At 36.1% G+C, this 13,509-nt stretch overlaps 1 protein-coding gene across 1 annotated transcript; it reads left to right on the top strand.

The window, feature by feature from the left end:
- The first annotated feature begins 10,291 nt into the window (after positions 1 to 10,291).
- LOC133297873 (uncharacterized protein At4g04775-like) lies at positions 10,292 to 10,780 on the top strand. Its single transcript, XM_061497098.1, has 2 exons — positions 10,292 to 10,462; positions 10,529 to 10,780. The coding sequence occupies exons 1-2, from the start codon at positions 10,292 to 10,294 to the stop codon at positions 10,778 to 10,780; spliced, it is 423 nt and encodes a 140-aa protein (XP_061353082.1).
- Positions 10,781 to 13,509: the final 2,729 nt, after the last annotated feature.

Genomic DNA, 13,509 nt, shown 5'->3' with positions numbered 1-13,509 from the left:
TATAAATCTGAAGCCTTTGAAAAGTTCAAGGAGTTTAGGAATGTAGTAGAGAAACAACGTGGCAAGATGATTAAGACATTACGATCAGATCGTGGTGGTGAATATCTGAGCCATGAGTTTCAGGATTATCTGAGAGAAAATGGAATTCTCTCGCAGTTTACTGCGCCTTACACACCTCACCAAAATGGTGTCTCCGAAAAGAGAAACAGGACCTTGTTAGACATGGTTAGGTCTATGATGAGTGAGACTCAACTTCCAAAATCATTTTGGGGATATGCCTTAGACACAGCGGCATACCTTCTAAATAGGGTACCGTCAAAATCTGTTCAGACCACAACATATGAGATATGGAATGGTAAAAGACCCAACCTGAGTTACCTCTGGGTATGGGGATCGCCAGCTTATGTCAAAGCGTTGGCATCAGACAAGCTTAGTGCTAATAGTACTAAATGTCTTTTTGTGGGGTATCCCAAAGGTACTAAGGGATACTACTTTTACTCCATGGATGAACACAATGTGTTTGTGTCAAAGAATGTTGAGTTCCTTGAGAAGGATTTGATCTCTCAAGGAGCTAGTGGGAGTAAGATTGATCTTGAAGAAGTTCAAGAACCACGTGAACAGATTTAGGAACCCGAGTCTGCTCCGCAGGCGACGTTCTCCAATGGAGAAGTAAGAGTGGATGAGCCCATACAGTTGCTTTGCGACAAAACTGGAGCCATTGCGCAGTCAAAGGAACCTAGGTCTCATCAAAGATCTAAGCACGTGCTCCGCAGATATCACCTGATTAGAGAAATCATTGATAGAATGGATGTAAAGATGGATTATGTTCCCACAGATGATAACCTAGCTGATTCTCTGACAAATGCTGTTTCTCAGAGAAAACATGATAGTCATTATGAGGCTTTGGGTATACGACTTAGGTCTGATTGACTCTAGGCCAAGTGGGAGCTTGTTAGTATGTGGATGTCCTAGAGACAATCTTTTGATTAGATTAGGACATAAGTGGACCTTTGTATTGTCGCAAATAAATAAAAGCATTCTTTATCCTGTTTCATATTTTGTCTCGATATTACTGTTAATATTATACATGAGTAACTGGATAAACCCCTTGGAATAAAATAGGTATCTCTTGAGTATCTGTGATGAGATCACGATCATGAGGATTCAAGAATACTGGATGTTTATTCCTAATTTTATGTTCCTAGTCTAGAGACACTGAGAATGGGGATCAGTGATCTCGGGTAAGACTAGCACGACTTATCTACTTGTATTCATATACACAATCTAACATGTTGAGATGTTGGTTCCTCCTATATAAGAAATAAAATAAGATTTCTATTAAAATATAATCGAATATAATTAAGTTATAAATAATTGCAATTGATTAAATTTATTTCTTTTCTTTTTCTTCAAGGCATACTTACTATATTTTATTTTATTTAAAATAAATAGTACAATATAGGCCGGCCTGTAGGCTTACAGGCCCCCGGCCTTTTGAAAGTGGGCCTACGGTCTTTTTATTAAACATGCCTTTTTAAGGCCTGAGCCCGACCTATTATACAAAATATACTAAGTCGGGTCTAGCCTGATGTAGGCCGAGCCGTAGGCCCCTGTAGGCCGGCCCGACCCAATTTCACCCCTAGGAGCGAGTATATTTTTTTGTTAAAGTATAGTGGGGCCCGTTTAAATATTGTTTCAGCTGCAAAAAAATTTATTCTCCTATTAAAGGAGAAGAACAAAGCCCGTAGATTAAACAGTGATGTGTTTGAATGGAAGAGATTAGATAAAAAGAAAGGTTAGTATTTAAAAAAAATCATTATTATTATTTTTATATTTAATTGAGAAGGCAATATGGGTAATGGGGAATTTTTTTATTTTCAATCATCATTTTTATGATACTATATAACTTTCTAAGTTTAAAAATATAAAAACATCCTTTTATTTTTTACTTTAAAGATTATCTGAATTTATTCATAAATGATGTAAAAGAGTATTTTCATCTGAAATTTTCATATCACATTAAATACAAAAGGAAAAAATAAATACAAATAATCTATACAAGATCTCGCTCATGCACCCCATTCAAATTTTAAGCCAATATATGAAAGTACATTTATTGTATGATCTTTTATTAGAAGGGAGATATTTTTATTATCAAAAAAATTCACTACCAACTCAATACATATATAATTACTATTGGATTAAAGAGGGAGTATACTGAAAAGTTTCTGAAGAGAGAAAACATATTGATCCAATGGTGATTAAATAAATAGTGGAATGATAGTAAATTTTTTTGATAGTAAGAATATCTCTCATCCTTTTATTATCCATAAACATGTTATTATTAACATTAAAAATTAATCACATTACAAAACACGGATAACATGATCAGACATACAAAGCAATTTTTGAAATTAAAAAGTTCCACTTCTCTCTCTCCAATCTGGCGCCTAATGATCAAATTTTTGGTAGAAAAATCTGATTGGTATTTTATTTTAAATACTCTCCTCTTATGCGCCTAAGTGTTTAGTTGTTCCTCCAAGGGTTTTTCTGAAAAGCCTATCATATTATCTCCTTTCTCCTGCGCCACTTGGGAAGCTTTCACATTGAGAGCTTCACTCTTTCAAACACTTTCACCTAGCCTCCATCTTCACACATAGAGCGCCTAGCAAGCCTCTTTGTGGTGATCATCCGGTGGCTTCACAAGAAGGAGTTCTTGCACCTAGACGAGTGGGTGGTGTGGATCAACATTAGAGGGTCTGAACCCTCCAGACCTGCCTTGATCATCTGGTGATTTCACGAACAAGGTAACATCATGCTTTCCTAAAGCATGATCTTGATGTGCATGTATATTCCGCAAAGAAAAATTTTATTTTTCCCTCTTGCATGCATCGGCCTTCAAGGCCATCTCGAACTTTCAAGCTTTTGGAATATTATCTTGAGAATTGGTTCAAAACCTATTCAAAATTCTGATCAGAAATCTTCATAAGATCAGCTATATGGTGCGCCCCATATAGCCCAAAAAGGTGACCAGATACATCTGAGTAGTTGCATTCAAATTTGAATCAACTCACTCAGATTTTCTCCCAACTGACTGAATCTTCTGGAGCTGATTTTGATGAGCAAATCTTGCTCACCAACAGCCCAAATCAGCGCCATATATAGCCTTGGATTATGTCCAAAAGATTCTCTCATGATACTAGTGATTTGTTCCAACAAGATCTCATCTTATCTTTTGTTATGAAACAACCTTTCATAGGCAATTCAAATTCGAATTCAAATATTTGAATTCAAACATTCAAATATTCAAATTCAAATGTTCAAACATTCAAATTCAAAATTAAAATTCAAAGTTCAAATTTCAAATTTCAAATTTCAAAATTCAAAATTCAAAATTCGAATTCAAAATTCAAATTTCAAAATTCAAATTTCAAATTCAAAATTCGAATTTCAAAATTCAAATTCAAAATTCAAAATTCCAATTTCGAATTCCAAAATTCAAAATTTAAATGTTTGATAATTAATTTAACTAATTAAATTAATTAGTAATGTCTTGGACTATCCAAGCCCATTACAATGATCCATGCGCCCTCCACCCCTTTATATCTTATCAGGTACACATACCCAAATCTTGATTTGTCATCCGTAAAGGTAATGAAATAGGAGTATCCTCCTCTAGCCTCAATAGACATTAGGCCACATACATCAGAGTGAATGAGTTCTAATAACTCACACAAGTCATTTTCCCAGCTAGACAAGATTCACATTGTCCATAGGATTTCAAATCCAAGGAATCTATGTATCCATTTGCATGCATTCTAGACAATCTTGTTTCATTTATGTGCCCTAGTCTACAGTGCCAAAGATATGATTGATTATCCATCCTAGGTCGTTTCACATCTATTTTGAGCACTTCAGTTCCCATTTCCAGAATATACAATCCATTTATTAAGGTAGCAGTACCATAAAGAATATCATTCATAATGATAGAAAATGTACCATTCTTAATACTGAAAATAAATCCATCTTGTTCTAAACAAGAAATTGAAATAATGTTTCTAGAAATACTTGGAACATAAAGACATTTATTCAAATGCAGAAAAAGGCACGTAGGCAAAATGAGGTCGGCATCTCCTATAGAATGAGCAGCAACTCTTGCTTCATTACCAACGCGGAGGTCCACCTCGTTCCTCTCCAATCTCCTGGGGCTCATAAGTACCTGCAACATATTGCAGATGTGAGAACCACAACCGGTATCCCATACCCATGAAGTAGGATTAGCACATGAATAATTTATCTCAATCATGAAAATACCTGAGGTAGAAGCATCACCATGCTTCTTGTCCTTCACACTCTTCAGGTAGTCTGGATAGTTCCTCTTCCAATGGCCTTTCTTGCCACAGTGGAAGCACTCAGCTTTGCTCTTGTCATTCGAAGCCTTCTTACCCTTTCCTTTGCCCTTCTTCTTCTTGGGTTTTCCTTTGGGTTTAAGGGAGTCACCTTTAGCAGGCTCCTTACCCTTTCCCTTGGCCTTGCTAGGCCCACCAATCAGAAGAGATTGTGTCTTATCCTTCTTGATAGACACTTCAGCAGTTGTTAACATACTTAACAACTCAGGCAAGCTCACTTGCATCCCATGCATGTGATAATTCATGATGAATTGACTAAAAGAAGGTGGAAGTGAGGTGAGGACTAAGTCATTACTTAGTTCGGCATCCATGACGAAGCCTAGATTTCCTAGCTTCTCAATCAGACCGATCATCTTAAGAACATGACTGCCAACAGACATGCTCTCAGACATCCTGCAAGAGAACAATTCTCTTGAGGCCTCATACCTCTCATGCCTGCCTTTAATGTCATACAACTCTTTTAGATGTAAGACAATAGAGGGAGCATCCATATGCTCATGCTGCTTTTGCAGTTCAGGCGACATGGATGCCAACATGATGCAGACAGCCAACACATTGTCATCCATGTGCTGTTTGTGGGCCTCGAAATCATATTCCGCGAACCCATCTTCCCCTTCCTTAGGAGCTACGGGTAATGCAGCATCTAGGACGTAAGCAATCTTTTCAGCCCTTAGAACAATTCTTAGGTTCCGATACCAGTCCATAAAATTTGGACTGGTCAGTTTGTTCGTATCAAGTATGGAGCGCAGTGACAGTGTATTAGTCATACTAATTAACTGAAAATGTAAAGATAAAAATTAATTAATATTTGGACATGTAGTAAAAACAAATTATTAAAGACTTTTATTAATTTTCCCCTCCCACTATTTTATCTAAGTCAATGACCCTTCCTTTTGACTTAGGGTTATTCTACTTTTAGAATTTACCTTAGTGGGATTAAGAATGCGATTATTTATTTTAACCCCCGTATGAGACCGCAAGATTAATTTAAATAATGGATTGATCTTTATCAATGGTATCTCATACCCTTTCTTAACATTAGGTTGACAACTCCTTGTCACTTAGTGGTGCATCTCATGCAACCAACCTAGCACTATTACCCTAAGCACATAAGCCCGGCTGGGCTTGCAGCTTATGTCTCAATTAAGCACTAACCAGCACCCCAAGTGTCTTACACTTCTAATACTACTGTTACTCAACGAAACAGTGGGTCCCAACTGGGTTGTAGAGCACCACTATTTAGATGAGGTTTGAGTAATATTGGTGGTGGGAGGTAATCATGCGCTTAATAATTTTATTCCTTTTAAGGGTTCATTTTATTAAGGGTTTATTAAGTCTCATCAAACGCATTAATATATTATCATGCTAGTCGTAACCTATGTCATACATCTAACGGTTTAAACTAGTCGCAATTGGACTTGCATAATAATCATACAAACGCGATTTAGTCCAACTCATGCATACTAGACGTCATAAGCCATAAAGTATACATATCGCGATACTCTATCTCTTGCATACTAGTCGTATAATAACATACATGCAAATAAAACAGTTTTATTTTGAGATAGTCATGATGCTCGCTCTTTTGTCCATCTTGCTTCTCAAGCCTCGGCTTCTTGTCGTCTATACGCCACTAGCCTAATTTCTCTAATTACAATTAAAGAAACTCCAAAACATCTTGGAGGGACAAAATTTAAATTACAAAAATTTGAAATTTAAATTACATCTCTTGTAAAAGAGCCCAAAATTACAAATTAATTTAAAATTTAAAAATTTCAAATTCTGGGCACCATGGCCATCCCCTTCCTCTTTTGCACCTGAAATGTTAGATAACTCACAAGTACAAAAATATTATCATATAATATATTTTTCATGTATGTCTTGATATTTAACCATTAAATATTAAAACATAATTAAAATTCTAAATTTTCCTTAATTCTTCAATTGGCCGAATTAAACAACAATTTATTTAATTCAAATTTTATTGATTCTTTCTCAAAGAACATAAAATTAAACCATGCATGTAGCCATAAATCTCAATATGGCCGAACCATATACAAGAGTATATGATTCAAATTTTCAAAAAATTTCATGCCATGTTTCTAAAACAATTCATGAAGAAAAATAAGAAAACAATCAAGGTGTTCAAAACACCTTTTATGGTCGAACTACACCTTTCAAAAAGGTGTTTCCTTTTTAAAACTTTCACAAAGTAAAAACAACCATGTATACATATGGATTCATGAACATAACATTCGAAATAACATGTTCATAAAAACGAAAACTTTAACCGTTTAAAGTATTGTAAATTAAAATCCATACGAAAAAATTGAATCTTTAACTTTTAAAGAAATTTTAACCGTGAAAAATATGATCACAAACAAGGTACCATCACCCGTCTATGGTAAAGCAACCGGGCTCTGATACCACTTGAAAGTTCGAGATGGCCTTGAAGGCCGATGCATGCAAGAGGGAAAAACAAAATTTTTCTTTGCGGAATATACATGCACATCAAGATCATGCTTTAGGAAAACATGATGTTACCTTGTTCGTGAAATCACCAGATGATCAAGGCAGGTCTGAAGGGTTCAGAACCTCTAATAATGATCCACACCCCCCACTCGTCTAGGTGCAAGAAGTCCTTCTTGTGAAGCCACCGGATGATCACCACAAAGAGGCTTGCTAGGCGCTCTATGTGTGAAGATGGAGGCTAGGTGAAAGTGTTTGAAAGAGTGAAGCTCTCAATGTGAATGCTTCAAGTTGGCGCAGGAGAAAGTAGAGAATAGGCTAGGCTTTTCAGAAAAACCCTTGGAGGAACAACTAAACACTTAGGCGCATAAGAGGAGAGTATTTAAAATAAAATACCAATCAGAATTTTCTCCCAAAAATCTGATCATTAGGCGCCAGATTGGAGAGAGAAAAATGGAGCTGTTTAATTTCAAAAATTGCTAACAGGCTCCTGGAATATTCTCTTGAGAATTGGTTCAAAACCTATTCAAAATTCTGATCAGAAATCTTCATAAGATCAGCTATATGGTGCGCCCCATATAGCCCAAAAAGGTGACCAGATACATGTGAGTAGTTGCATTCAAATATGAATAAACTCACTCAGATTTTCTCCCAACTGACTGAATCTTCTGGAGCTGATTTTGATGAGCAAATCTTGCTCACCAACAACCCAAATCAGCGCCATATATAGACTTGGATTATGTCCAAAAGATTCTCTCATGATACTAGTGATTTGTTCCAACAAGATCTCATCTTATCCTTTTGTTATGAAACAACCTTTCATAGGCAATTCAAATTCGAATTCAAATATTTGAATTCAAACATTCAAATATTCAAATTCAAAATTCAAATTCAAAGTTCAAATTTCAAAATTCAAAATTCAAATTCAAATTTCAAATTTCAAATTCAAAATTCGAATTTCGAAATTCAAATTCAAAATTCAAAATTTCAAAATTCAAATTTCGAATTCCAAAATTCAAAATTTAAATGTTTGATAATTAATTTAACTAATTAAATTAATTAGTAATGTCTTGGACTATCCAAGCCCATTACAATGATCTATGCGCCCTCCACCCCTTTAGGTGGAGTTCCAAACAACTTCTTGGGCTAATAACTATTATTAGGCCCAATATCTTTAATGCTAGAGCATCTAGACAATTAGGTGTTTGTGTGTGACTCATTAGGTCCAACTTAGCCACTGACATAAATGGGCTTGGGCCCAATAAGCCCACAACCCATCTAATGACAACACAGAGCACTAGGAATGCTTTGTTGCCCCAGAACTAGTTAGATTAATGATTTGATCATCTTATTAAACATATTTGGTTGCTGTATGTTTGTCCCTTCGTCTCGGTTACCTTCCCATAAAACCTAGGGTAAAGAAATGTATCATCCCTTGCGGTTTAGGGTTAGCTTTTTATGAAATAGGGAGTCTTCAATTTACTGACTCTAAAGGCAGATCATCTTATGATCTCTTTTACTATGCATAGATTCCCGAGTCACTGTAAATGTCATCCCGATTTCTCCGGTTTAAGGATAACCTAATCTCTCATAGAGATTTGACGAATTCCTTCAGCTTATTACCCTAGCCCTGTGCCCTATCAGGACAAGCCCAAGAGCATACCTATGAGTCTCCATGTTTCAGGAAGACGAGGTGTACAATCAAGGCATGCCTTCTAGAAGACAGTCTAAGTGATAACTTCTGGTCTAAGGAAAGACATAACCAAATATATAGAGACTACTCTAATGATACTATCTGTGAGATTTCTCATAGAGTCTCTTTGAGGGTCCGTTCAGTGCGAGCTATACCCTTATAGGTTCACCCACGACTTTAGCTAAGACATCTCCATATCTGTAGCACATGAGGTCTATACCTTGTATCCATATACAAGTAGATAAGTCGTGCTAGTCTTACCCGAGATTACTGACCCCATTCTCAGTATCTCTAGACTAGGAACATAAAATTAGGAATAAACATCCGGTATTCTTGAATCCTCATGATTGTGATCTCATCACAGATACTCAAGAGATACCTATTTTATTCCACGGGGTTTATCAAGTTATTCATAATATATTAACATTAATATCGAGACATAATTATGAAACAAGATAAAGAGTGCTTTTATTTATTTGCGACAATATTAAAAAGGTCTACATCTATGTCCTTATTTAATCATAAGATTGTCTCTAGGACACCCAAATACGAACATGATAGTAGAATTTTTTGATAGTAAGAATATCTCTCATCCTTTTATTATCCATAAACATGTTATTATTAACATTAAAAATTAATCACATTACAAAACACGGATAACATGATCAGACAAAAAATAATTCTTAATTTAATTTTCATTGGCGAACTTTAATTAATATATTACGAGTAATTATTAATATAAAGAGAAAGGATTCATTTAAAAAGTTCTTTTATAAATTTTTGAAAATTACGTCATGTACTCGGAAGTATATAAAGTAACCTAGTGTACTTCCGGAATATATAGTGTAGTTTATAAAAAAAAATTGTAAATATAACCCTCCCGTAATATAAATCTTAACGAGGCTCATGACTCAAGTCTTAATTTTATTTTTGAAAAAACAATAAATTAGATTTATAGACATACAATGGAGGAGTACACAACACACTAAGTAATTTCTTTATCTATGGCCATTAAAAATAACTAAAATTTCACGCAGTAAATCTTACAATGGGATAAGATATATTTATAATTTTTTTTAGGGGTTTGCATTTGTCATTTAACATGACACAACAAACTTTCCTACACACACAATATTTTGTGGGACCCACACTTTTTGAAGAAAAAAGAAAAAGAAAAAATTATGGAACGCAAAAGGAATCTCTATAACATTACAAAATCGCTTTTTTTACAACATAACTCTTATAAAACTCTTTTTTAGAGTAAATACCCTTTTTAGTCCCTGGCAATATCCACGAAGGCCTTTTCAGTCCCTAGCAATAAAAAAGGAATAAATTGGTCCCTGAAATTACAAAAAAGGGGCCACGTTGGTTCTTTTGTGAACTCCACCGTAACGGCCCAACTAACGGTGCCCATGTGGCACGTTAGTGTGCAGACGCGGCTTGGACGTTGGACAGCGTGGATGAGCAAACGACGACGTTTTGTTGCAAATGGGTTTAGAGCTTTCCAAAGTAGGGCACGGCGTCGTTTCTTGCTTTGATCATGAACCCTGAATATGAAAATACCCCAAATTCCTTCAATCGAACCCTAAACAGACATAAATCCCCCTAATTGATGAGCAAAACCCTAAACAACAATACGCCCCCAAAATCTCTGGACGTTGATGATTGAAACTCGACGACAGTAGAGAACATCAACCGGATTTGCTGGGCGTGGGAGAAGATGAGTGTTTCGTCTGGCATCGGGGGATCAAGTGGGAGTACTTCAATGGGGGGAAGAACACTGACAAGGACCGCCGGTCATAGGTGCAAATGTGGGAGACAAAGTATTGTATATACCTCCAAAACTGAGAGAAACCCAAAGAGGGCTTTCCTTGGGTGTCCTAATTTCAAGGTATACATGTGTAATGTGCCCCTTTATTAAGTTGAAACACTTGCTAACCGTGGTTTCTTTTTGCAGGAGAAGAAGTCCTATTGTGATTTTTTTAGATGGGTAGATGACATATGTAATGAACCCATGGAGCTGGAAGAAGCAAGAATTCACACTGTGGAGTTGGAAGTTGCTGAAATTAATTTCAAGTTGAGCAAGGGAGCAGTACAAAGAAAGTTAAAAGGACATATGCACCCAAGTGTCCTAAATGTTGTCAGACTGGACACTATGCAAAAAGTTGTAAGGGACCACCATCTTCCAACAAAAAAAACAAACAAGTAAGACCAGAATCTGTAAGGATTGGATCCAACTCAGTAGATGAAATCTCATTAAGTCAAGGAGGCCCTGCAACACATGGTAGTTCTCAGCCACATGAAGGCAACTTGAGAGGAAGCAGCCCACCTCCATCAAATCCACAACAGGCAAATGAAATGTTGAGTGAGGAAACAAGGAATGCAACATCCAGTGGCACACGAAGCAAATTTTTGGCCTTCATTACAACCCCTGGTTTCAGGGCACCAAGGCCTGCCTCAAGAAAATGAATGAATGTTGTACATGAAGTGTGAGTAGTGCATGAGCCAACTGAAAAGAACTGCATATAATGTGACTGACTTTTTTGTAAATTCTAGCCATTATGTTTTTGGAGGCCTCATATAGTCAATGTTTTTTTTTGAATTCTGGCCATATTGTATTTAGGGGTCTTTCTTTTCATTCCTGGCAGTTGGCTTTATTTTGTAATGCACTACTCTTTTGTAGTTCTTGGACAAATATATTTAACTGAGATATGTTTGTTAACTGAGTATTGCATGTCTATTGGTTGAACATATTGGACAACATTTGTATCTGATGTATTGCACTTCTGTTTTGAACAAATTTGGACTGCATACAAAAGTAGACAAGTATGTGCAGCCATTTCTCTGTTTAGGGACCAATAAGGGCCTCGTGCAATTTGTCAGGGACCAAAATGGTCACAGGGTTGATGAATGTTCCAGCTGTTATGTCTAACAGGGTAGATGAATGTCATACAAGCATGTTCATTTTTTACTGTTATGCCTAACTGAGTTATGTAATTGTAGTTGTTGGACCTCCATGTCATCTGTTATGCACTTTTGTTCTGTAAACTTGTACTGGATAGAAAATCAATGAAGTCATGTCCTATTTTTCTGTGGTCAGGGACCAAAATGGGCCCCGTGCATTTTGTCAGGGACCAAAATGGTACTCGATGTAATTTGTCAAGGACCAAAATGGCCCTCGTGTTTTTCCCTAGTTAACAAATGTGCATAACAATATGGAACTTCTGTAACAGCAATTTCATGATTTTTGCATCTATATCTGTACATGGATGGTTTGTGATACAATATAGCAAGCTATTGGCCTTCATTCCATGCCTAACTATACAATATACCATACTAAAAGAAACTTAGCATCCAATAGTGCAGTAGTTGATACACAAATATATGATGCCATAAAATATATAGGAATATATTGAAAGCTTCTTTATAATAGGCCATATGATACCATACACAAACAGACAGATTCGAACCAACAGAGAATGTTCCATATAATACAACCTTCTTCATTAATTTGTATAACAACAGTACTGAGTACTCATTACAATTCATTGAAGGAAAAATACATTGGGGTAACTTGTTTTCACTTTTACCACACTAACAACAAACATACAGATGATGATCACACCAACACAAGCAGCACCTAAGACCCTAGCTGACCTATCAACTGTCCTAATTTGTTTGTCCATCTTATCTAACTCCTCCACCATCTTCAGATATACATCATTCAGTTTTCTTTCTTGCTCATAAAGCTTCATTCCTTGCTCAGTAATCTTCACATCTTGCTCTCTCATCATCATGTTCACATACTTCAACTTGAAATTAATTTCAGCAACATCCAACTCCACAGTGTGAATTCTTGCTTCTTCCAGCTCCATGGGTTCATTACACATATCATCTACCCATCTAAAAAAAATCACAATAGGGCTTCTCTTGCAAAAAAAAAAAACCACGGTTAGCAAGTGTTTCAACTTAATAAAGGGGCACATTACACATGTATACCTTGAAATTAGGACACCCAAGGAAATCCCTCTTTGGGTTTTTCTCAGTTTTGGAGGTATATACAATACTTTGTCTACTACATTTGCACCTACGACCGGCGGTCCTTGTCAGTGTTCTTCCCCCCATTGAAGTACTCCCACTTGATCCCCCCATGCCAGAAGAAACACTCATCTTCTCCCACGCCCAGCAAATCCTGTTGATGTCCTCTACTGTCATCGAGTTTCAATCATCAACGTCTAGAGATTTTGGGGGCGTATTGCTGTTTAGGGTTTTGCTCATCAATTAGGGGGATTTATGTCTGTTTAGGGTTCGATTGAAGGAATTTGGGGTATTTTCACATTTAGGGTTCATGATCAAAACAAGAAACGACGTCGTGCCCTACTTTGAAAAGCTCTGAACCCATTTGCAACAAAACATCGTCGTTTGCTCATCCACACTGTCCAACGTCCAAGCCGCGTCAGCACACTAACGTGCCACATGGGCACCGTTAGTTGGGCTGTTACGGTGGAGTTCACAGAAGGACCAACGTGGCCTTTTTTTTGTAATTTCAGGGACCAATTTGTTTCTTTTTTATTGCTTTGGACTGAAAATGCCTTCTTTTTGAAGAAAAAAGAAAAAGAAAAAATTATGGCACGCAAAACGAATCTCTATAACATTCTACAATCATTTTTCCTACAACATAACTCTTATAAAACTCTTTTTTTATTATATCTTATAAGTAATTTTATTATTATTAAATTAATATTTTTATTTAATATTATTTTATGGAAAATGATATTGTAATAACCAATTAGAGTTACTACCAATCAATTTCACCGTTAGATCAATTATGTTAATCTGGCGGTTATATTTATTTTCATCTTTGTATGGTTATGATTACCCATATTCAATACTTTATATTTATTTTCAACTTTGTATGATTATGGTTTCCCATATTTT

Source organism: Gastrolobium bilobum, unplaced genomic scaffold (genome assembly GCF_033153095.1).
Source record: "Gastrolobium bilobum isolate Gb01-03AN ecotype WA unplaced genomic scaffold, APGP_CSIRO_Gbil_v1 utg19275, whole genome shotgun sequence".
Lineage (NCBI taxonomy): Eukaryota > Viridiplantae > Streptophyta > Magnoliopsida > Fabales > Fabaceae > Gastrolobium > Gastrolobium bilobum.
This window is presented reverse-complemented; position numbering and strand designations above follow the sequence as displayed.

Excerpts from the sequence above, each read along its gene's own strand:
- LOC133297873 (XM_061497098.1), top strand. The coding sequence starts at position 10,292 with ATGAGTGTTTCGTCTGGCATCGGGGGATCAAGTGGGAGTACTTCAATG. Across the intron at positions 10,463-10,528 it reads TTGGGTGTCCTAATTTCAAG|GAGAAGAAGTCCTATTGTGA; the intron begins GTATACATGTGT and ends TTCTTTTTGCAG.